The 25,060-nt window shown below is 46.2% G+C and overlaps 1 protein-coding gene and 1 long non-coding RNA gene across 3 annotated transcripts; one reads left to right on the forward strand and one right to left on the reverse strand.

Annotated features, from left to right (window-relative positions):
• Positions 1-8,401: 8,401 nt before the first annotated feature.
• Positions 8,402-20,680, reverse strand: TTC34 (tetratricopeptide repeat domain 34). The gene is made up of 7 exons (XM_085079893.1): positions 19,161-20,680; positions 18,831-19,056; positions 17,073-17,265; positions 15,496-15,662; positions 14,785-15,052; positions 13,911-14,125; positions 8,402-9,037 (listed from the first exon to the last, which is right to left on the reverse strand). The coding sequence occupies exons 1-7, from the start codon at positions 20,678-20,680 to the stop codon at positions 8,519-8,521; spliced, it is 3,108 nt and encodes a 1,035-aa protein (XP_084936019.1). The 3' UTR covers positions 8,402-8,518.
• A 36-nt stretch (positions 20,681-20,716) lies between these two features.
• Positions 20,717-24,550, forward strand: LOC146428266 (uncharacterized). 2 transcript variants are annotated; one of them, XR_014856124.1, is made up of 4 exons: positions 20,717-20,887; positions 21,010-21,506; positions 23,413-23,513; positions 24,200-24,550. It is a non-coding gene; the product is annotated as an uncharacterized LOC146428266 (long non-coding RNA). The 2 variants fall into 2 exon arrangements; XR_014856123.1 differs by lacking the exon at positions 24,200-24,550 and having other exon boundaries at positions 23,413-23,738.
• The last annotated feature ends 510 nt before the right edge of the window (positions 24,551-25,060 follow it).

Genomic DNA, 25,060 nt, shown 5'->3' on the forward strand with positions numbered 1-25,060 from the left:
TCCTGGGTGACCATATGGGAAAAGGAGCTGCAGAGGGCAGGGTCACTTCTGAGGACAAAGCTATACATTTAATTAGGATTTCAGGGATCTCTCATTTCTGTTTGCAGAAATTTCTGCAGCTTGCACAGATTGTTTTCCTGTGTTCATGTGAATCTTCCTTGTTGCTGAGCAGTTTTACTCTTACTTTACAACCCAGCTGGCTCTGAGTAGGATCTACCTGGTTGAGGTTCACAGCACTGCAATAGGCAAGGTGCCTCACAGGACTTAATGTGGTTATTTTTGTAGATTTAATGTGGTTATTCTTCTAGATTTAATGTATTTATTCTTATACCGTGGTTATAAGACACTGCAGAATATTATTTTGCCTATTTTGGAGGTGGAGAATCAGGATGCAAAGAATCCAAGAACTTTACTTCTCCTATACTAAGTAAAAAAACCCCAAAAAACAAAAAACAAACAACCCAACCAAACCCAAGACACCTTTTCCTCTCTGTGTGAGGAACAGCAGCCACTGCAAAGGACATATTTGCAGAATCATTAATTTTGATCGTCTTGAGCATCTTTGTGTGGTCACTGGAATGGAGCAATCCATCATCCTGACACTGCAGCAAGGTCCCCGTTCTGGTCATTGCTCCGACAGGGACAGAACTATTTTGATTTCTGACAGCCTCAGGATCACCTTGGAGCCTCTGTGCCAAAGGCAACTCCATGCTGCAAAGTGCAATGGGGTTGCTTCATTATTTATTTCCCCCCCTAAATCTCATAATCAATTTAATTATTCACGATTTAATCACTGCCTGCAGGAATTCTCCTCTGCTGGTCCACTCCACCATCCATTAGCCCTTCCTTTTACAAAAGAGCCTAAAAAAGCTCTTTGCAATCCCGGCAAAGTGAACATTGGTCAGGGGATTTCTTCTTCCAGAAACTGAGGAACAGTGGGGGTTTTCAGTTCTGGGAAAACATCCTCTTTCCCCAAAGCAATGTAGACGCAAAACACATGAAGCAATGAGAATTTGCTGTTTGGGTTGGGCCACTTTGAAAGGCTTTTTTTCCCCCTTTTTGCTTACTTTGTAACTTTGCAGAGGAGGTTCTCCCGTTACTGGAATGTGGATGTGCAAAGAGCACGCAGTGGCAGAGCTACAGCTTGAAAAAAAAGCAGAAAATCTGAGATTTTTCCCCTTTGGATCCTGCAGGGAAGGGGTTTGAGCAGCCAAGCTGGATGAGTTCCTCTTTGTGGGATGTGTTTACTGGGAACTCTCAGACCCCACATGGGAATATTTACCCCAAAGGTGCTTCCTCAGGCATCCCAAACTGCACAGGACAGAGAGAGGGAGCAGCTCTGGGGTTTTATGCAGTTTTGTGTTTTTCTTCTTGGGAAAAATTCTCAAGTCTGGGGGGAATTTAGGTCAGAGGTTTCCAGCCCTGGGCAGTAAATATTTGAGCTGGTCTGGGAGACTGCACTTGAATATTGAATAATTCATATTTCCCCTGGAGAATCTGGAATAACCACAGCTATGCCTGGGACACTGAGCTAGGATAAGATAGTATTTAAGGATATTATTTAAGATAATAATAGTATTATTATTAGGGATATTTTTACCTTGCTCAGAAGTTTGGTTGCTGTGCCATTTGTGCCACAATGTCAAGTTGACCTTCAACACTTCCTTTAGAAGAAAATGATTCTGAAGATAGAAATTGTCAGAAGTTGAAATTTTTTTCCCCTCTGCATATGTTTGTTTGCCACTGGTGATGTGAACCTCAAAAGCTTTGTGCTTATGAGAATATGTGAGAATATGTGAGAATATATGAGAATGTATGAGAATATATGAGAATATATGAGAATATATGAGCATATATGAGAATATGTGAGAATATATGAGAATATATGAGAATATATGACCTAAAATTATATTTATATATGCACCTGATATTATTATATGAGAATATATCATCTGATTTAGCTGCCTAGCAGTTTTGCACAGTCTTTACTCTTAGTATTGATGTGATTGAATATTCTGGGTCACCTGAACGGATGATCCCATATGGTTGCTGCTCCCTGAATGCTCCCAAAAACCAGGGACTGGATGTGCAGCAGGGCAGTGATTGCCCAGCTGGAGCTCTGGAGTTCTCCTGCAGGAATTAAACAGCTCCACCAAATGTAAAAACAACTCCATGTCCTAAAGCAATCCCAGCCAAGCAGGACGTGGCAGCATCTTTAGTGGGATTTGTCTTGAGTTGTTGCCATGGAAACAAGGTCTCCATCTCTATCTGTTCCATCCTTACAGACTCATCCAGAGTGAGAGGAGAGGGAAATTCTCTTACCTCTGGGTGTCAGGGTTTGGAGTTTGCTCTGGATCCTTTGCCTATGCAAAAAAAAAATTGATTTTAGGCAGTTCTGTGTCAGTGGAAGTGCAATCCCAGGTCTGACATCACTTGTGTGTGAGCTGCAGGTTAGAAGTTACTAACTCAGCTCCTGCAGAGGTGTGGGAGCAGCTCCAAAACTCCTCAAAGACTGCTTAAAATCTCCTTTATTATTTACATGCTTGGTTTTAGTACAATAAAGAACCACGTGTCTGCAAAGAGAGCTGTTACCTGTTGGGATCTGGGTTTCAATGTTCAGGTTACACAAAGATCCATTTCTTCTGTGTTTATAAATGAATCTAAACAGGAAAAAACTCACCTGAACCAAGATTATAATCCAGATTCATGACCAACATCACTGGTTTTTGTTTAATAACAAAAGTGTGTGTTATTCCTCTCAGAATGTCAGTAAATAAGATTAATACATACTTTTAACTTAAACACAGAAGAAAACCTGAAGCTACAGAGTGACATTAAAACAAAAAAAACCCAACCCAAGAGCCTCTCCCCCGTGAATCAGCAGATGCCTGGCTCCAGGACAAAGGCTGGATGTTCCCTGTGATTTATTGTGGCAGGGATGCTGCCCACAGAGGGGAACTCATTGTGCTCACAAAGAATGGCTTTGTCTGGGAGAGCCAGCAGAACCCTGGCATCTGTCAGCCAGCAGAAAAGAAATCAAGCTCAGCATTGAAATATCTTCCTGGAGCAGGTTGGCTGCCAGCTGTGTGTGGTGGAAATCAGTCCTGAAACAGCTCAGAACTGGGAAAACCTCGAAGTTTGGGTGATGTTTCCAAACTCTTCTCTCACTCTCCCTTTTAGAGATGAACATTTTTGGATCATCCTCAGAATTAAAAACTGTCAGACATCAATGCTATTATGTAGGAAAAGAGCTGCTCTGAGTTTCTGGATGCAGAGAGAAGCAGGAAAAAAGGTGAAGCTGTCTTACCTGGCTCTTGTGGAGGAGGTTTGTCAGCTGCAGAGGTGCCTCGTGCAGTTTCTGGGGTGGAACTGGGCTGTTTGTGTTTTCTGGCAGTCAGAAATAAATATTTATTCATGGTACCAGCACGGATCTCCTCCCAGGCTCTCCCCAGGAATGGTTTTGTAAAATGCTGAGCCCAAACCTGCCTCTCTCCCCCTCACTCAGGCAGGTGCCTTCCGATGCCCAATGAATTAAATGTTCTGCTCTGAGACTTCTCAGGGAGATTTAACCCCTTCCAAGGTGCTTGAAATCACTTTTTTGTTTAGACTGTTTTATGTCTAGACTTGAAAATAGGTTTTGCAGCAGGGCTGCCTTTAAGAGGACAAGGTGATTTCCTGGCTTGTTAGAATTTGGAGAATTCTCTTCTATTACAGTAATTAATTCTTAGGAAAGTTCTCATTTTCCATGAGATGCTTTACCTTTTTTTCCCCAGGAGGTTTTTCAAGACTTCTGGCATGCAGTGTTTCATTTTCACACTTAATTTCAGTACAGTGATGAGTATTGCAATTAGATTCTTAATGACACAATGCTTCCAAATTATTTCCACGTGACTTGACAGGTGTATTTTTGCATTGGTTTGCCATATAGGAAGATAAATCTATTTTGTTTGGAATCAAAGCCATTTTACCTTAAATTATTTTCAGTTCCAGAGCACAGCAAGTTCCAGCTGTTCCTAAAATGTGCTGCTGTTAAAAATGACAGCAGAGAGTTTCCAAGGAAAGATCAATTGAGAAGTTTGGAGAATATCACTCCTTGAATTTAGGGTTAGGGATGGGATTTGGCTCTGGGGGTGCAGAGAGAGACACCTGGGAGGTTTGGAGGGTTTGGATTCCAGGAGGGTTTGGATTCCAGGAGGGTTTGGATTCCAGGTGCACCTCTGTGGTTGGAATTTCCTATTAGGAACAGTCATTGCCTGTGGTTCCCTCTGGAAAGGGCAGCTCTGGGTGGCTCTTTGTGCAGTAGCTGGGGACAGGGCTGGGGACAGGGCTGGGGACAGGAGTTGGGGACAGGGCTGGGGACAACATGCAGCTCTTTTCCAACGATGTAAAATGTACAAATAATGTCATCTTCAAAGCACTGTGTACCCAGAACTAAGAGGTACTGACAAGCATCTGAAAGAGAGAATTATCCCCATTTCCCAGATGAAAGGGAGTCACACAGAGAATCAAAGTCAAGATTAGATTAATAGACATTGATGCCACAGGAGCTATTATGTCTTGTCTGGCATCTGGCAGAACAGAGCAGAGAATTTCACACAGATTGCTCCATTAAATCCCTAATTTCTGTTTGGGCTTAGGAAAAGGCCTCCAGAGCTGACACAAAGGCACTGCACCATCTTCAGCTAAACTGCTCTTGGGGCACTTTGGATGTTCACATCCTATCCCAGTAGGAGTTTATTTAACTTCCTGTTGCCTCGGCTGGTTTTGTTTGAACAATATTTTTAAGAGCTCCCATATCACCTGAAATCTCCTTTGCATATTTGCTCCCTTGAGATAACTATTGAGTTGATATTCCCCAGCTTGGAGACAAGGGGCAAAAGGATGTTGGACTGGGAAAAGTTTAATCTTGATAAAAGAATTTTTATTTTTTCCAGTGGGAATCATCAATCACTGGAACAGCCTCCCCAGGGATATGATAAAGTCCTCATCACTGGAAGTTTCCAAGATTTCCCACACTGGGCAGGGTGCTGGATAATCTCATGGATAATCCCTTTCCCATGGGAGGTTGGGATGACCTTTTGATGTCCATTCCAACCTGGACTGTTCCCTGATTCCACGAAAAAGGTTTGTGGCTAGGAATTGGTTTAATTTTGTGCTTAAAAGTTGTGTTGAATCAGGTCTTGGGGACCAAACCCAGCACCAGTTAGAGTCAATTTTCCCAGTTTCCCTGCTGAGAAGTGATTTGGATCTTTCCAAATGACAGAGTCTATTCTGAACTGTCAGTTCCGTGGCATTTCCCTCTCCATCTCTGCTTGATGTGTGATTATCCTGCAGTTCATCAGTCAGGTTTATTAGGAGACTTAATTGGATTGCATTAGCTGGCATTTAAGCCATCCAAACCAGTTGAGAATGCAATCAATTAAAACATCCAGACACACTAATGGTGTGGACAGAGGGCAATTTATGGAGATGGCTAATTACCTGTTCACTTCAGGAAGCAGATCAAGAATGGACAAATGATGCAGGAGAAGAAAAAGAAACAACATTGCAAAAAATACTGTTGGCAAGGCTGCAAAAATTAGCACATGGCAAGGTATAATTGTTTCTATTGTTAAAGTCTACAGTAAAAGAACAATTCCTGCACTGTGACAGACACTCAGAGGTGTTCCCAATCATTTCAGATTGCAATGTGACTTCCAGAGAACACACTGAGCACATTAGCAGCGCTGGAATGTCTTATAATGGCACAGCTGAGGTTTCTAAGCAATCAAGAAGCTCCCTGAGATGGTCAATTCAAGCAGGGAAGAGCTAATCCCTGCCAGTTTTCCATTTCATCCACTACTGATCTGGATCTGAGGCTGGGGCTCCGTTGTGACTCCAGGTCCCTCACTCTGGAAGAGGTTTTGGAGTCTGCAGCACCGACCTGGAGATGGAAGTACAGCTGAGGAGCAGAACAAACCAGGATGGAATGGAATCATTAACATCCTCCTGTGCTTCCTGCTCCCTCCTGCAATCCCCCTCTGGCTTTACAGCTACATTTTCTCATTTACTGCTGCAGTTCAGGAATGAGATGTGCAAACTGATTATCAGATACTGCTCTTAATTTCCTTTACAGTCCATGGGGAAATGCTTATTCTGGTTTATCTGCAGCTCCTGGCTTTTTGGAGCTGGGCAGGGAACATGTAAACACAAAACTGATCAGGGTGGGTGGTGACACACCTAAAGGCCCAGCTGATCTGGCACAGAACAAGTCCCCAGTGGCTCTCAGGGACACGGAGGAGGTTTGCCAAGGTCTCGAGGAGGTCATGTGGCCAAGGTAAACTCTGGAAGTGCAGTTAATTGAAAATCACCTGGCTAATTCCTGTCTTAAAGGTGTAGGTCAGACACCTGTATTGAGGGGTGGGACCCACAGGGTTGGTGGCACCAGGTTTGGACTTCAGGGAGAGGACAGAAGCTGTTTTTTCACTTTCTCAGCTGCTGGTTCATCAGTGAGGAGCTAAAAACATCATCACTGTGATAATGGGTGTTTTCCTCTCTCTGCTGACATTTTGGGACTGGCTGAGGTTCTCCAATCTTCCATTTGGGGGGGAAATCTCTTCCCCACCTCTCCCCAGACATCCCCAACTTCTGAGAGCTTCGAACAACATCAGCTGGGTTTGTTTTCTGCCCTCCAGGCAGTTCTGGGAGGCAGTGAAGCACTGCTCCTGTGCTCAGGGTGTCACAATGTCCTCACCTGGGGGAAGGTGCAGTCTCTGCACATTGACAGAACAAATGGATATGGAAAAATCATTCCTGAAACCCACAGGAATTTCAGGAGTTTCACAGGAGTGAAAGCAGGAGCAGGGGGGGAGAGAGTGTCCCACACCTTTGGAATGCTGTGCCTCCTAAATAATCAAATACTTCTCTTCAGGTGCCACTGGGTAATGGCTGAGTGAACCAGCAGATCCCAGCCTAGACCAGTGTGGCTGAAATCCAACTGAAACAGCCAAGGCTCCGAAGGCAGCCTCCAGTGCCAGTGATAATTTCATGTAACACATTAAATTCCTGGTGACAGCGACTCCTCAGAGCTCTGGCAAATTGGAAACTGCTGGATGCAGCAGCAGCAGCAGCACTGTGATAACCCAGTTAATCTTCTGCAGGGATGTGATGGTAAAAGAAATGGCTTTTAGATTAGCTGTCATTAGAGTGAAACATCTGCCCTGCAAGCCAAGGGAATGTCCTCACCTGGGCACAAGGAAGCTCATTAAATTCCTGGGTTTGCATGGCTCTGATCCACAGCCACACTTCCACCACGCTCTAAAGCTGGGAAGCACAATGACTTGGGCTGAAAGGCAGGAAGATGAATTCCCTGGAGATGTTTCAGCTTCAAAAGCAGTTGCAGAGGTTGGTTGATGTGGTTAGATTCCCTTTAGTGCCTGGGAGTATATAGCTAAGTGAAATAGGAAAAATTGATGGGAGTGATGGGGGTTTGAAGGAAATTAAACCTTCTGAGATCACAAAAGCTCAAAGTTCAGCTCTGCCTGAACTCTGAGGAAAAGCTTCCAGTGGAATATTGAATTCCAAACACTTTGCCATCATTTTTAAGCTGTTCTTTGCCTGCTGGACTGCAGAGCACGAGGTCAGGAAACTTCCCTTGTCAAACTCTATTTGTGATGCAAATATTCTCACATCTGATTTTCCCTTTGTACACTTCGAAGGAATGTTGACTAGTTCAGAGAGGCAAGCCTGGCAGGGCACTGTTTGTGCAGGAATTCTCACCCATGATTTCACAGTTTTCTTTCACTGTTCATTACCTGGTGATGATGTGCAACACGCTTATTAAGGCTGCAGGACACTTTAAAGGAATAAAATCCATGGAGAGCAAAGAAATAGTTGGTAGTGTCTGTATAGAGCTCAGGGCTGAAGAAACGACAGATATTTAAGATGTAATTAATTAATGACTGCAGCTTCAAGCTGGGTTACAAACAGGTATCTAATTTCACATTTTATTAGAATGTATTTTCTTCTTGATTACATTAGTCTTGATTAATATAAATATACCAAAATTCTTCACAGCTGGGACATTTACAGCAGAATTCCTTGAGGATATGTGCTACAGAACATTGTACAAGGAGCAATAAAGTTCCTTTTCTAAGTATTCTTCAATCTGGAAGAAGTAGAACCATTTTTTTTATTGTAATATTTATTTATTTATTTATTTGAAAATGGCCTTCATCTAATCACAGAATCGTGGAATGGTTTGGGTTGGGAGGGACCTTAAAGCTCATCCACTTTCACTACCTTCCACTATCCCAGGCTGTTCCAAGTCCTCTCCTAGAAATTGGTTGGAAGATTAAGAACACAACAGAGAAATAAAGAACAAGTCAGAAGCCTGGGCATAGGCAAAGGACTTCAGTGGGCACAGACAGAGGGCAGGGAAAATACATCTCGCTTATCTTTCCCATCTCCCCCTCATCCTTGCAGCCTCCCAAACGAGCCAGAAAGCAATCAGCCAGTGGAAAATCCCCAAGCAGAGAAATCAATGGATGCTGCAGCTCGACGCCTCTCTCCTCAGCCTTGCTTTCAGCCTCTGCAGCTCAGTGCTCTTATCAATTTTCAGCCCACAGTCTGTGATTTTCCAGGCCTCTTCGTAACGCTGCTTTTCCAGGTTGTATTGTGCAACTCTGTGAAAAGTTTTGCCCAAAGTTTCCCTGCCAGGGCAGTTGGTGATGCTGCCCAGGGCCAGCGGCTCATCCAGCTGCAGGGCTTGCATGTAGTGCTGCACTGCTGCCTCCTCCTCAGCCAGGGCCAGCAGCAGGAAGCCCTGTGAGCAGTGATCCCCAGCCTGGGTTTTTGGGCTGTTACAGCCGTGCCCCTGGATCACTTTCTCCATGTCTTTCCGAGCTTTTTGGTATTGTTTCAGGTGGGTCAGGCAGGCAGCTCTGCGGCGCAGGTACCTGGGGCTGTGTCTGCTGGCCAGCACGGCCAGGCTGTGGTAGCCCAGAGCTTTGTCATAGTGGTGGCTTTTGATCAGCACCTTCCCCTCCTGGGCTGCTGCCTGTGGGGATAGAGTTAATCCATGGTGGTGAATAAAGGGGAAAAAATGGGGAAATAGCTAGCCTGGACTGGTTAGAGACACAGATATTAAGAAATTGGAGTTGCTTTGTTAAATGTTGAAATTGCATCCAGTTGGAGAGCTAATAATTGAGGTATTTTTGCAGCTAGATGGGATATAAAACTCTTGGATCACTGGGCACTCGCTGTTATCTCAGGAGTTTCTCAACTCCTCTCCTTTGCTTCTGCAAGTTCGCCAGAATTTCTTCTGAATTCGTTTACATTCCTTAGGAATGATGAATAAAAAACTGCCTGGACCAACCTCCCCAGGTGCTGCCCCACAATGCAAGTGCTAAAAAATGAAGTTTTTTGTCTCTACTGGAGCTTACCCAAGCTGTAGGGAAAAAAAAGGCCAACTGGTGGCTTTGCTAATTGTTAATCTCGAGTGCAATTTGAACTCTCTGCCCTCATCTGAAGGGAAAAACAACAACAAGAAAATAGAGAAGGCAGAAAGAGCCACATAATTTTTAGGTTCATGGAGGTCAATAAAGAAAACTCCATTAGAACTATTTGCCTTAAATGGATTTCTCATTATTCCCCTTTATTGGTAATAAATAAAGCTTTTAACCTGCTGCAGCAGAGTGAATATTCAAGTTATAAGCAAGGCTGCCATCAGCAGCTGAAGGCTTACAAAAGGCTGAGCCAAGCAAGCTGAGGCTTTAAGCAAAAGATAAATCCTCCTCATTTCTTGGGAGGTTATAATTTATTTATTATAACTCCTGCATTTGCATGCAGAAATCCAGTTAGCCCAGCCCCTGTCTCAGTAGCCACACTTGGCAGCCAGCTCAGGTCCTCCAGTCTCTCCGTGTGCTCCTTTTATTTTGGCTGAGTGAGATTACAATTGATTGCTGTCTGACAGGACTGAGGAAAACAGCTTCTGCAGGGTTTGGGATCAATACTGCAGGGCGAGTCCCAGCACCTCATCTGAGAGCAGTGGCATGAAATAATTTAGCTTCTCCTAATGGTTTATGAGGAATTCTGCCCCAGTCATTTTGTTACAATCCATATAATATATATATTTTTTTGCAATTTTGCTTGACCTAGTCATATTCATTAAAGAATCTCTCAGCTTCCACACATAGAAACAAACCAAATAGTGTCAATCTTTGGCTTTAACAATTCTGGCCATAAATTTTCAGTCCAAAGCCATCTCAGATGTCTGTGAGTGCACTGAAAGAGTAGCACATTTACTTTGCCTTTTGAAATGTCTTCAACACAACTCCTCAACACAAGTGTTCCCTCAGAGGCAGGAATTTGACAAGGGATCAAGGTGGAATCGCAGCTGTGTGAGGAGCATCCTGGCAAGAGAAGGTGTTTTGTTCCCCCTAGAAATTCCAGAGTTCTAGATCACATTGTTCCGAGGAATGCAGTGCAGTTCCTCCAAATACCTTGTGTTTGTGTAGTTAAATTGTCGTTTTCAGCCTTAAAACATTTCTTGTTTCAGTGGCAGAAAAAACCACAATTGTTGTTGTGCTGAATGACTGAGCTAATGCTGAATGTCTCAGTGCTCTAACCTGGGGCATTTGGAGTTATTGCACCACAGGCAATATTGCATTTATTAACTGAGCCACTGCTTGGACTTCCTCACATTTCCCTGAGAGTCCCCAAAACAAACCATGAGATTCTGCATTTCGTGCCACACTTGGAGAAAAAACCCATCTGAAAAAGGATTCCCTTTCCTCCTTACTGATGGAATGAAGTTGGGCAGCTGGAATTCTGGATTCCCTTCTGGCTCTGCCTGACTTAATGGGACATTTTTGGTGTGTGACAGAGAAGGATTAATTATCAATTCACACATGATCTCCTAACAAAGATAAAGATGAGAACCAGATTTGTGGAAAGAAGTGACAGGAAGGCAGAAGGAGATGGCACAGCTGAGTTCAGCTGCTCCCTGAATGGCCTTGGAGAAGCATTTTTGTCATCAGTCTGGTTGCAGGTGACCTGGAAGGGCAGGAAAAGCTGTGGAGTTCTTTCCAGGGGAACTCGAGTCCAACTTGGCCCCAAAGGTTTGATTTTGGCTTCCAGACTGAAATAATTCTGGTGCCACCTGGCAAGGGCCATAAGTGGATTTCTGGATTAGGTGTCTGTGTCCCTTTCTTCCATCTATTCACCTCACTGAGTGATAAAAGACTGAAAATACATATATTTTTGGGGCGATTTTGGTTCCAGTCCCTAGGGACCAATCTTATGATATAACCAAGGTTTCATTCCTTAGAAAGAAAATAGTGAGGAGTTTAATGGACATGGAATTATGGCCAAGGGTTAGTCCCTGAGCAGTAAATCCCAGCAGATGGACTGATAAGCTCTGAGCTTTGCAAAGAGGGTTGGATGTTTCTAGAAGAGTTTGGAGCAAGTCTTTCCTTTCCCACCTGCATGTGCCATTGTGGAATGGCAACTTCACCCAGTTCTGGCCCAGACCATGCAGTTTTGGGCCCATTTTTGTGGGATTTTGGATATCCACAGAAGCTGCAGAGCTGAGGATCTGTGTGAGAAGGTGGGAATCAGTCGTGCATTTACCCCCTGACTTAGGAAGCCCAAGGGTTGAAGCTGCACTAGCAGCAGGCAAACTCCCTTCCTCTGACCTTTTCCAGCTTAATAAATCTTTCAGATTCCTATTCCCAGGGGGCTCTCCCAGTTGTTTACAAATTTCTCAGCACGGGACCCCTTCGACTATAAATAATGGGAGAATTTTATTGCTTTGTTTTTAACGAGAAAAAAACATGAGTACCTCAAGGAGCTCTCTGCTTCCTCCACCCTTTCCTATTCAGCTTATGGAGAACTATTTTTAGCTCTTTAGACCTGGCTCCAGGATAATGATGACACGTTTTTAAAATGCCTGTAATTCCAAACACTCGAAAAAACCAGTGTGGCAGCAATGGTTTTGTGCTGGAGTGCTGAGGCTGAGGGCTGGGTGTGAACTCTCAACTCCCCTTTTCCCACCTGGGAAATGCAGGTAACTGAACAAACTCCCCTCCCAGGGTAGGAGCAATGGCAAAGTTGGGCCATCTTTGGGAATTCTAGCACTAATTTTGTCTGTGAGCTTTTTTAAACTTTCTTTGCACCGAGATCTTCCTTTCACAAACTGGAATAACCTTGCAGGCAAAAGGAAGTGCTGCTGGGAAATCCTTTGAGACACCAGGCAGGTGGAGGAACCAATCCCTTCCCCACCCCAGAGAGCACACACTCATCCCCTGGTCACAAAAGACATCTGAAAACCTCCAGGTGCTCGAGTTCAAACATTTCCAGTTGAACAAAAGCACAGGATGAAAGGGAACAATGTTTTCTTTTCAAACTCCCAGTGCTGGTGCTGAGCTGCAGCTTTGAAATCAGCCTGGTCACACCTCTTGTCTCAAGCAGAGGAAAAAATCTCGTGATAAAGAAGCCACAATGAGGGCTTTTATTTCACGCTTATCTGCCAAAAAGAGACAGAAGTGAGTTGTTTTCCCATTTTAAAGGCTTCACTCACCTGTGGCACCAGAGGGTTCTAACACATCAGTGCGGTATAAATGACACAAAAGTCAGTTTGGTTTTTTTCTTCTCATTTTTCTTGTCTTATTGACAGCAAAGAACATCCCTCCTGGGTTGCCTGGGGAAGCAGCAGGGATGGACTGGGCTGTGAGACTTCCCCACAGAAGGAGTGATGTGGCAGCAGGGGAAATTCAGCTGCAAAATGTGTCTTCATTTGTGTCTTCATTTCCACACACCTCCTCAGGGCCTCCCTAGCCACAGTCCCAACTGTACCTCTATCAACTTTCCGAAGTGGAAGATTGCAAATTGCCTCTGAAATCTTCCAACTCTTCCCCCTCAGACTGAACTTTTTACATTATTTAGAAGAGAGGGGCTCTTTCCTCTGTAATGGGGCACGTCTGGGGACTGGTAAATTAATACTTGTTTACTTATATCCTCCTGCTGTTCTGTTCAAATACATTCCAAGTGCTCCTCTCGCTGCATTAAGGATATCAGCATGTTGTTTGTTTTATAACCTGGCAGAGAGCATAACAATATAGCTTCTCACCGGGGTGCACACCAGCAACAAATTGAATAAAAGGAAGCAAACTGATTCTCAGAGCACAGAGCTTCTGGGTAATCAGAATTGCAGATGCTTGACTGAGTGTTAAAACTCTTGGCCATCAATCTGACCTTCTGCTGTCTTATTACTGGAGATACTTTCTGGGTGTACTTTGGGGGAGAAGTGCAGAATAATAAAAAATGCAGAATAATAAGTACTTGGGGGGGACCAGAGCTGTGCAACGTTGTTGTTGTCAGACAGTTTTAGCTAAGAAAACCATCCTCAAAGGCCATTCATTTTATAAAAATGTGAATATGTGTAAAATTCTTAATGTTACATAAAAGAGCAAAAAAATGGAGCATTTAGTTTCATTGAATTGAAATATTTGCCTTCATTTCACCAAGAAAAGGGACAAAATAAGAATCCCCCTTCCCCAGGATCCACCCATGAGCACCATGTATTGCCCAGAGTACAACAATTAGCAATGATCTTGTCTAATTCCTACCTCCTGCCCCTCCCAGGCTCTGAATTTCAGTGTGGGGATCACTAGGAACAAGGAATCCTCACAAGTGCTCTGGTGAGGCAATGATGGATCATTAGAGACTGAGGCAAAGTCACTGCAATGGAAGAAATTTGGCTCCAACTGCCTGACCTGGCTGGAGGAAGAATCCAATCTGTGCCCTGTGCATCTGCTAAACCTCTTCATTCACACTTCTCAAGGCAGGGAAAAATCCCTTCAAGCCCAGTTTTCCTTCCCAACTCTTCCCCTGCTAAATCCACTGGTGTGGGATCAAAAGAAGGGCTGTACCTGAGCGAGATGCTGCTGCTGCTTGGTGTCTACAAAGTTCAGGAGGAAGGCCAAGTCCTTCTCATCTCTCCTGGCCAGGCTGCTGAGAGGGGCAGCTGCCTCTGCCATGCTGCTCCCCTGCAGCTGCAGCACAGCCAGACGAGCCCTGGCAGAATCCTCAGCAGGACAGTGGCCAAAGGCTTCCTGCAGGTGCTTGAGGGCATCTTGGTGCCTTCCTGTTGGGGAAACAGCAGCACAAGCTCCATAACCCATTCCATGGGGAGAAAGGTGCTGAGAAAACTCAGCAAAGCGGGGTTTGGGCAGCCATTCCTCATCTAAAGGTGTTCATTATTTCATGGCCTTGCCCAAAATGTTTTCAGGCTTCTCTTGAGAAGCACCATCCAGCACCATCCAGGAATATCCAGAACTACCCAGCACTATATTTGCCATTTAACATTCACTTCCTATTAATTTACATCTATAAAGGTGTTCATTATTTCATGCCCTTTCCCAAAATGTTTTCAGGCTTCTCTTGAGAAGCACCAACCAGCACTTCCTATTCACTTCCTATTAATTTCATTTAATTTCCTATTCACAATTCACTTCCTATTCATTTACTGCTATAAAGGTATTCATTATTTCATGGCCTTTTCCAAAAGGTTTTCAGGCTTCTCTTGAGAAGCACCAACCAGCACCATCCAGGAATATCCAGCACTATCCAGCAGTACCCAGCACTATCCAGTACCATCCAGGAATATCCAGCACTATCCAGGAATATCCAGGAATATCCAGCACCATCCAGGAATATCCAGCACTATATTTGCCATTTAACATTCACTTCCTATTCATTTATTCTCCCTCCCCAAGCCTGACCAGCAAAAGCACAGCAACTCACCGCTTGCCATCAAAACATCTGTGTAGAAGAGGTGATGCTGTGCAGCCTTGCAGATTTTAGTCAGTGCTTTGGCCATGGTGAGGAGGTCCCCGAGGGTTTCTTCTCTTGGGAGGTCTTTGGTGGCCATGAGGTCGGTGAGAGCAGCTCTGCCGTGCTGGAGGAGCCACCCAGTGAGCAACCCTCGGGCTTCAGGCTTCAGGGAGAGGATTGCTGGGATCACTGCCCCTGCCTCCACCTTCAGGGCTGAGATCAGGTCTTGCACTGCCTCCTGTGGGAAAAGAACAGCGAGGAAAGGAATGGGAGCAATAATTGAGTATTGATCATTTGGTCTTTCAGCTGCTTTCTGTTCTCTGCTGAATCGTGGAAAAGCTTTGCTTTTGCTTTGTCCTTGTGCTGCGTCTCTTCCGTTGGCAAAGGTGATGGGAGATCAGAAAGGCAGGTTTGAGTGAGTATTTCTAAAGTGTTTTAAACTCCTTGGGTTATCAGAGAAAATCATGACCAAGGTTTAGCCTTCCTCTCTCTAGGCTTGGGAAAGCAAATCAGTAACCCCGGGTAGGCTGTTTATATACCCAGACAAACCCAGAGCTTTTCACTGCCCAAATTCTGTGAGAAACTCCTGTTTCCAGTGATTCCACAACAAATTCTGTGATACATTTCACTCATATTGTTTAATACCCTCAGAAAAACCAGCAACCCCCCCATGGACAGTACCTTCTGCTGCCTCAGAGCGAGGTGAATGAACCCTCTGCCACTCAGAGCTTCCACATTGCTGGGGTTTTCCTTCAGGATGGCATTGAAGTCAAAAATGGCAGTTTTCATCTGCCCAAGGCGCCCATAGCATCGTGCCCTGGTGAGAAGGCAATCCTCAGCATAACCACCTGGGCAACAGGGATACAGCTCTGGTTAATCCAAGGATACCCACAGGAAGGTGGAAAAAAACCCCACTTGACCTGAGGATATCTCAGGATGAAGTACAATGAGAGTTTGCTCAAGTGGAAGTTTCCTGTATTTTTGTTGCAGGTGGAATTCCTACCACATGTTTTCAGTCATGGGTTGAAAGGAAAAAAGGAATCTGTGTCAGGCTGGAGTGGGAGCAGCACAGATGAGGGGAGAAAGCTCTAAGAGGGAGATCTGTGGATATGTGAGAGTGGAGGCACGAAGCCATTTGGCTGTTTTAATAAAGTGGAGCCAGAATCACGGAATAGTTTGGGTTGGAAGGGACCTGAAAGAGTCCACAGCCCCCTGCCACGGGCAGGGAAGGTACACATTGTTTTGGATAAATGAGTTATCCAGATGGGACTGACGAATTCCCTGCCAGAATTAATATGCACTGGGATTTATGATACTGAGCTGCTATTTTTTTTTCTTTTCTCTGCTTTCACACAAGTGCTGCCCAAATAAACACATAGAGCTGACACTGAAAATCCTGGTCCCTCCACTCCCTGGCTGCAGAGCATTTCTCTCCCTGCCATCCACATATCCCTTCCTTCCAAGGCAATTTTGATACAGATCTTAATATGGCCAGGGTTGCAATCAATAACTGTGGCATCCAATATTGGATGATAAATCATCAGTGCCACTGGAAATATGTTTTCATAGGGAGGTCAGCAAATGCAGCTGCCTGTAGGGATCAGCCAGCAGACAGGCTCCAAGCAATTCTTTTACAGTAATGAGGCTTTTTTCCCCTCCTGATTTGCTCCAAAACTTCTGTACCAAAGGTTATTATCACTCTGGAGCTCTACCAGTTGGCTCCTCTAAAGACAGTATCTATTTCTCAACAAGCATCTGTTCTAGCAGGTGGGGAGCTGATAAGCTGGAATGCACGGGCTGTGAAATGGAACCATCTCCAAGCAATTAACAAGGTTTTTATTCCTTTTTCCATCAGCCAGTCTCTCTTCTGCTCAGTGCTGCTGTCATAACATTTGCTCAGAGTGAAAGGCAGATTTCCATACAAACATGGTTTTACTTGGAACACGCCAGAAGCATTTCCATGTCAGCCTGGTCTCTCTCCTCAGGAAAAGCTGGGATATTGAAATGTGGAAGTCACTTTTTGCAGTCACTTTTTTGCACTGGTGAGGAAAAGGGGCTGATGTCCCTGTAGAACTGAGCTGAACCCATTTCAAGGAATTAACAATTAATTTACTTATTGTTTAATTATACCTCTTCACAGCCCAGAGAAACCTGCTGCTCAGAGGTGACAGAGGGAGGTGACAGAGGGAGGTGACAGAGGAGATCTGGACATCCTGTCCCACCCACTGATTTCCCTCAGTGGCACCCTGGTGTCCTACCTGCAGCGATGATGGCAAAGGACAGGTGGGCAATGGCCTCTTTGATGGCAGCAGCCTCCTGTTTGCCCTTCAGGATGGCCAGGGCTCGCCAGCGGCAGTGGCTCTGCAGCAGCTTTCGGTCCTCCTCCTGGAAAATGTCCAGGATTGGCAGGAGGCAGGAGGAATCTCCAATCCTGATCACTCTCTTCAGCAGCTTGAGGATGGAAGAGGAAAAGGCAGCAAAGAGTTGAATGAGGAGATGTGAGGTTGGGTTCAGCTCTGCTGAGATCACTGAGGTCCTGAGGCTTCAGCTGCCCAAGGACCACAAAACTCCCTGATTTCTCTCCTCAGCTGGCCCTGGTGGGAATGCATGTTGGAGAAAACAGGAGTTCTTATCTTTCCTCACCACCACTGCAGCTGTGGAAACAATTCTGGGCAAATACCTGGTGCTGCCTGGTTTGCTTTGGGCAGCATCTGCTCCACCTTGGCAGTGGAGTGTTTTTATAAATACAGAATGATTGCCCAAAAAAAGGGAATGTTCCCGTGGAAGAGTAGGATTCCAGTGACCCCTTTTGACTGTAAAATCAAACCCAGTGAATGAATGGAAAATCAGGGAAGTGCTGTGCTTTTTTTTTTCTCTGTCCTTTTCCTGGAAAAGAATCCTGCCTGACTCATGGTAGCTTTGCCTTAAAGAAGCACTTTTTTACTACATTTTCAATGAAAACGAGTCAAAAGATGTTTTTTACAGTGCTCAGTAGGTACTGGATATTCAAATCTGAGCCAGAGAAGCCTGGACATGAACAAAGTTATCCTGATGCACCAGACTCATGCCTCGAACTCATTACTGTCTCTGTTTTATTAGTAGATAAAAGTGATTGGCATCTGACAGGCAGGTGGGATAAAAACATTTTGAAGAGGAATTTTCATATGTTCCACGTAGAACTTGCAGCAGAAGCTGCAGATGGAAATCCAACTTCCAAGGGCAGCTTTCAGACTCTAACAAAGCCACACCCTTCATTAAGAGCTTCCCAAAGACAGCAAATTATAGCAAACTTTTATTTCTCATAGGGAGTAGAGAAGTGGTGACAGTAAAACCTTTCTCTTTATGGGTTAGCAGAATTTATGAGGCATTTTTTAAAAAATACAATAGTTCCCTCTGATGGCAGAGCCTGGGAATTCAGCTTTGTAATCCTGGGAAGGAGAATCAACTTGCTGGAATTCTTTCAGGATTTCGAGCACAATTTATCAGCATTGGAGAAAGAAAACTGCAGATGGATATTGGAGCTTCTGGGTTTGTGACTTTCCTCTCCAATGCTATCCAGTTAGGATAATCAAGGAGGTGACCCTTGTGCCTTCTTTTCTCTAAGGGAACATTCCCAATCCCATAATGTCATTCCCAGGGACAGGATGCTCTGCCTGGCTAAAGTGCTGAGACATGCCATTAAAAGGCATTTTAATGGCATTAAATACATGAGGAATGAGCTGGATTTAGCTGGGAGTCCTTGTGTGGCCTTTTGGACACAAATTCCTGTGTTCCTATGACTTTATGGAGTTATCAGCCCTGTATTTCCATCTTTAAAGTTCTGCTAGAGGTTCTGCACGTGGGCTCTGAATTTTATTGGGCCATAGCTCTCCCTGCTGCTATTCAGGGAGCTTCTAACAGCAAATTTTAGTTATAAAGGAAAAATTCACCCAAAGCACGAGGATTTATCTGTAATTTCACTGCAGTCGGGGGCAAGCAGGAGGGAATGACCCTGAGGGTGAGGCTTTGCTCCTTACCTGGTTGCCATCATACACAAAACCTCTCTTCAGCTGCAGCAGGGCCAGCCTGGCCAGCACAGGAGCCCTCTGGGGGTTTCTGGAGAGGGCCAGTGACAGCATCTTGTGGGCTTCTTCCCCTCGGCCCAGCTGGTACAGAGCATCAGCACACAGCAGCCGGGAGGCCTCGTCAGAGCTGTCCAGCTCCACCAACAGAGAAGCCAGCTGGAAAACCCCAGGGGCATCTCTGCAGGGGGAGAAAACCAACAAAACAAAACACCTTCAAGGTTGGGAACGTGCACAGCCCTGTTGCCTTTTTCTGAAAGGAAACTGAGCTGCTCTCCTGGGTACCTCTTCTTCTGGAGCATCATCTGTCCTTCCTCCTGGAGGACCTTCAGCAGCAATCCCCTCTGGTTCCATGGCACGTAGGACTTGATGGTGAAGATGGTTTCTTCCAGCTTTAACTGGCAAGCTGTGATATAATCCAGGGCTGTCAGGTAATTGCTGCCACCCGAAATTCGGATCAGCCCACGGCCACACAGGGCTTTGATGCAGCTGTTGGGATGTGGGGAATCGTGCTCGATGACCTTCTGGAAGTCCTGCAGGGCTCCGTGCTGGTCCTGGGCGTGGAGGGAGCAGAAACCCCGCAGTGCCAGCAGGGTGTTGTGGTAGGTGCTCTGCTCTGCTGCCAGGAGCTGCTCACAGATGTGCAGGGCGGCCCCGGGGTGTCCCTGCAGGAGGTGACAGTCTGCCAGGCGGACACTGAGCTCCCGGTGGGACCCTGGGCAGATGTGCAGGAGCAGCTGGATTGCCTGGATGACAGGAGGGAGCAGCTCGGTGCCACTGCTGCCCCTGAGCTCAGCCCGGGCGCGCACAGCCTCCCTGTAGGCTGCAAACCTCCCCTCCAGGGCAGCTCTGGCCTGCTCCTCTATCTTCTCAGTGTCACGGGGCGAGAACAGCTCTTCAAAGTGTTTCCTTGCCTGGGCAGGGTCTGCTGAGAAGGCTGCTGCTAAATCTTGCACCATTTCCTGAGTCCCTCCGCCCAGCAAGAAATACCCAGCCGCCCGTTCCAGGAGCAGAGCCAGAACCCCCTCACCTCTGAGATTCTCAGCTGAAAAGCCCTCGAGGGCTTTGCTGCAAACAGCCACACACTCCTGAAATTTGCCTGTTTTTCGGAGGTGAGCTGCCTGTGCCCTGCACAGCCAGGTGTGCCCAGGTGCCACCGCAGCCAGGAAGGTGTAGCACTCACCCAGCCACTGCTCCGAGGAGCTGCTTTCCTCCTGGAACGTGGAGAGATGATCAGAGAAAGCCTGGATGATCTCGGGCAGGTGCTCCCTTTGCCTGCCACACACATGGGCCACTGCTTCATTTGGATTCATCCCAAAGGCCTGGATATAATCCACAATTCCCTTCCCAGCCTGTGTCCCTGAGAGCACCCGTGCCAGCGCCCTCAGCAGCAGCAGCTCCACGGAACCCCTTGGATTGTCCTCCAGCAGGACATTGCATTTGCTCACCACCTCCTCCGAGCATCCCCGCCGCAGCAAGGCCTCCAGCTCGTACACAGAGGCCACCACGTTGTTGGGAATGAGCGTGGAGAGGAAAATCGCAGCTATCCCCACGCTGAGGGACACCACGGCCAGGTTTTTGCTCTGGATTTCGGGGATCTGCCCCTTGCCTTGGCACCAGGCCTCCAGCGTGGCCACCACTTGCTCCCGGAGCTTGCAGCCCATGGAGGTGACTCTCTGCACTGCTGTGGGGGCACAGCAGCTGAAGGCTGCCAGGTAAAAAGCTGTGGCTGCTGGAAATTCCTGCTGGCAGAGGTGCTCATCCCCTTCCCCACAGAGCAGGGCGGCAAGGTCCTCGGGGGACATTTTGTGTGCTTGGGCCTTCAGCAAGCAGCATCACTGGGGGAACAGGGCCAGGGCCTGTGAAACAGAAATGAGAGGCTGTGGAGAGGGGTTTGGGCAGGAAATCAGCAGTGAGGGGCTGTGGAGAAGGGTTTGGGCAGAAAATCAGAAGTGTGGGGCTGTGGAGAAGAAGTTTAACAGAAAATCAGCAATGAGGGGCTGTGGAGAAGAGTTTAAAAAAAACCCACCAGCCATGAGGGGCTGTGGAGCAGAACTTAACAGAAAATCAGCAGTAAGGGGCTGTGGAGAAGAGTTTTAACAGAAAATTATCAAAAAGAGGCTGTGTTGCACAGGTTCAACAGAAAATCAGCAGTGAGGGGCTGTGCAAGAGAGTTTCAACAGAAAATCAGCCATCAGGGGCCCTGGAACACAAGTTTTCCTGCTTGGAGGGGGACAGCTTCACAAATGACAGATGCAAACAAGCCCAAATCCTGTGAAAAGCAAGGGTTTGGTCTCTGCCAGGTTTCTTGGGGAGTAGGGCCATGAGGAGAAGAGGTTCTCAGTCCCCAGCCAGGCTGGAAAGCACCCACAGCCCCTGGTCAGCATTCCCTGCCCATGGAATGAGGCTGAGATCCCACGGGGCTGAGCCACCCATTCGATAAATCTTTAATCATCAATGTCGCTGCTCTGCCGGAGGACACAAGGAGACACAGCCACACCTGGATGCTTCACCCACTCCTTACCTTTTCCCTTCACCCGGAGAAAGGAGGAGAAAATCAGTTTTTTTCCAGCCAGCGGGAAGGACGAGGCTCTTCCCCCTCATCCCGCACACCTGGGCAAGAGCCGGCAGGTGAGGGGGGAGCACGGATACCTGAGAGGGGAGAGTGGGGACGGGAGGGATGGAGGGAGGGAAGGGGGAATGGAGAAAGAGCAGGGCAGGAGCGGCGCTGTGTTGCCTGGAGACAGCAAACACTGCCCGGTGCGAGTGTCCTGTGCTGGGGGACGGGCATGGGGACAGTGCGTGTGCTTCTGCTCCTTGTCCGGAGGTAGCGGGCAGGATGTGTAGGGCATGGCTGGGGAAAGGATCCCCATCACATGGGGAAAGGATCTACATCACATGGGGAAAGGATCCACATCACATCGGGAAAGGATCCTCCTTGCACTGGGGAAAGGATCCCCATCACATGGGGGAAGGATCCCCCTTATCTCAGGGAAAGATCCCTCTCACATCGGGAAAGGATTCTCCTTATCTCAGGGAAAGGATCCCCCTCACATCGGGGGGAGATTCTCATATCTAAGAGAAACCATCCTTCACCTCAGGGAAAAGATTCCCCTCATCTGAGAGAAATTATCCCTCACCTTGGGCAAAGGATCCCCACCACATTGGGGAAAGGATCCTCCTTATCCCAGGGAAAGGATCTCCCTCACCTTCAGAAAAGGGTCCTCCTTACCTGAGAGAAATGATCCCTCACGTCAGGGAAAGGATTCCCCTCATCTGAGAGAAATGACCCCTTACTCCGGGGAAAAGATCCTCCTTATCTCAGGGAAAGGATCTCTCTCACCTTGGGGAAAGGGTCCTCCTTACCTGAGAGAAGTGATCCCTCACCTTGGGGAAAGGATCCCCATCACTTTTGGGAAAGGATCCCACTCACACTGGGGAAAGGATCCCCATCACCTCAGGAAAATGATCCCCATCATTTTCGGGAAAGGATCCACATCACCTCAGGGAAACTAACCCAGGTGACAACCCTCAGCCGGACAAGTTATAGGGAATTTCTTACACAAAAAACCAAACTGTAGTGCAGCCTAGACTTTCAGCCTTATTCTTATTATAATACACTTTACTTCTAAATTATAAACATTATTTTTAATGGTAATCCTTATTTTTTAAGTAATCACTCTTATTTTTAAATAATACTCTTTATTTTTAAATAATACTCTTTATTTTTAAACCATAACCCTTATTTTTTAAGAATGAAACTGCTTTTAGCAGTAAGTCAACTCTGTATTTAGGAGTGTTTAGCCTGATGATGTCCCTTTAAGCCAGGGCCACTCCGAAGTCCAACTCTTTCTTTCTCCATGTTCCTTGACATTCAAAAGAGGGTAAAAAACCCTCTATGATGGATGGAGATTTTTTGACATTTTATTAGGAGTTTGCCCATTACGTTGATTTGATTACTTTCACTTTAATTACCCTAATTAGCCATCAAGACATAATTTAGCATTGCTGTCACATCGGGCCACAGGTGATATTGCCAGGAAAGACTCAAGGGCACCAAAGAAGCAGTTCTGAAATAGAAATCACATTAAGGGGAGCTGGCTTGATCAAATTCCTCTGGCCCTCCACGGAGGCTCAGGCAGAACTTGTGGGAATAAAGCAGGGATTGGAGCCTCTGACGGAGCCTGGTCCAGGCTGCAAAAATCATTACCCATCATCTGACTTTGCTGCATGACTGAGTGGGCTGGAAGTTGCTTCCAGCCATGTTTTGCCCTGTAGATGCAGAGAATGTGAGGATGGCAGTGTCCTCCAGCCAGCATTTCCAGCTGATGGAAATGATGGATGTCCAAAAATGGATGGATATCTAAAAAGTCCTGTTTGGATAAGGATCCTGTGTGCTCCCTGCTGGGTATGGATGGTTTAGGGGATGCTGTGCTTGGCCAGAAAGGCAGCATCCACCTGAAATTATATTTTGCTGACTTTAGGTGATAAAAACACAACCAATTTTATGTTGTGTATCAACCTTAAATCGATTTAGGTTCCTAACTTCGGACCTCGAAGGAACAAGAGGATCAACATCTAAGAAGCTCAATGGAAAGAGAGAATATTTCTCTGTGCCCTGGTGTGGTCCCTGAGTGTGTGAGTAGATCCAGTGTGAAAATCCCAGGTGGAACCAGCAATGTCACTTAAAGTCTCCCAAGATTCTTCTCAATCCCCCAGACAACTTGCTGTGTGTCCTGTGGGGTAGATAAGACAAGCTCCATTCCTAAAAGGACATAAAAACACAGGGGAAGAGGGGGGGAAATTGTGGAGATGTTTATCTAAACATTAATTATTCAGTCTGCTACACACTCAATAAATAGTAACTCTACTACAACAGCTCCTGGGGATGTCTCTGATTACTGATGAATTTTTAAAGGCAGGTGGGTGGGGAGGGACAAAACACAGCCTGAGTTTGCAAACTTTGCCTTTTCCTGCTTTGCAGAGCAGGAGATGCATAAACACATGTCTGCAGCAGCCCTTCTCAGAGACAGGACTGAGAAATGTTGCACTTATTTCTTTTAAAGGCTCCCAGTGCCTGCAGAGTGTGGAACAAGTCCCTTCCCTTATGGCTTTTAAATACCAGGTGTAGCTGGGGCTGAGAAACCAGCAATTTGGGGTTGAAAATTTGGCTTAAAAATAGAGGAGGATCATCTTCCTTTGACAGGAAGGAGTGTGATGGGGTGGGGTATTAATAAAGTGAAAAAATCCTCTATTTGACAACTGTTTTTCACTCTGAGCCATACCTGGGCTGGAGAGCAGACACCAAATTCTGCTCTCTTTAGGCTGCTGTGAACAGTTAGGCTGAGGAATGAAGATGTTTGTGCTGAATGATGCTGGCTGGGTGACAGAGTGCCCTCCCTGGTGACACCGAGGAGCTCTGGCTGTGTGTGAATCCACACGATGAAATTTCATCCCGAGGCATCTTTAGCTCCTCCGTCTGCTGGGAGAGCTGGGCTGCTGGCAGCTCTGCTGTCAGAGAGGATCTGACAGGATCTCCTTCTCCCATGGAGGCAATTTGTGTCCCCATGTTCCTTTGGGTCGGGGCAGATTTCAAAGGGAGACCTCTAGGGTTTGGTGGTGACAGATCAGCTTTCTGATGTGGTCTGGGAGGATAGGGTACATGGAATATTCATTTTCAGGATGGTCTCAGTCTTTTATGTGGTGTTTTTATCCCAGAATCATTAAGGATGGAAAGCTCTCCAAGACCATCAAGTCCAAGATGTGCCTGATCCCCACCTTGTCCCCAGAGCAGAGCTCTGAGTGTCACATCCAGTCATTAAATTGGTGTTTAAGAGTTCTCAAACGTGTGGATGGAAGGTGGCCCAAGGCAGAGAAGTTTTAGCCTGGTCATTTTATAATCTGACCTAGTCAGGCAGGATCTGGCTGAGTATTACAAAATTCACCCCCTTAATCTTGTCATTTCCTCCTCCAAGTTATTCCACTGGTATTTCCCAGGCTGGCTGTGCAAATCCAGGATTTTCTAGATAGAAAGTGCTGAAATCAGGAACAGTTAAGCCACGTGTGAGCAGGGAGCAAGCCCAGCCCCTGGATATCCAAACACCCCAACTTCCCAGACTTCCCATCTCTCCCACCCTCACAATCAGCCAGCCAGGCTGATTTTTCTCTCTGGCTCAGCACCTCTG

The sequence above is a fragment of the Lichenostomus cassidix genome, chromosome 21, assembly GCF_008360975.1.
Source record: "Lichenostomus cassidix isolate B80296 chromosome 21, HeHo_3.0, whole genome shotgun sequence".
Taxonomy (NCBI): Eukaryota; Metazoa; Chordata; class Aves; order Passeriformes; family Meliphagidae; genus Lichenostomus; species Lichenostomus cassidix.

Bases quoted from the DNA above. Each gene is read 5' to 3' on its own strand.
- TTC34 (XM_085079893.1), bottom strand. From the start codon at position 20,680: ATGTCCCCCGAGGACCTTGCCGCCCTGCTCTGTGGGGAAGGGGATGAG. The intron at 19,057-19,160 runs GTACCCAGGAGA...CTCCCCCTGCAG, and splicing joins ATGATGCTCCAGAAGAAGAG to AGATGCCCCTGGGGTTTTCC. The intron at 17,266-18,830 runs GTAAGGAGCAAA...TCCATCCTCAAG, and splicing joins TTGTGTATGATGGCAACCAG to CTGCTGAAGAGAGTGATCAG.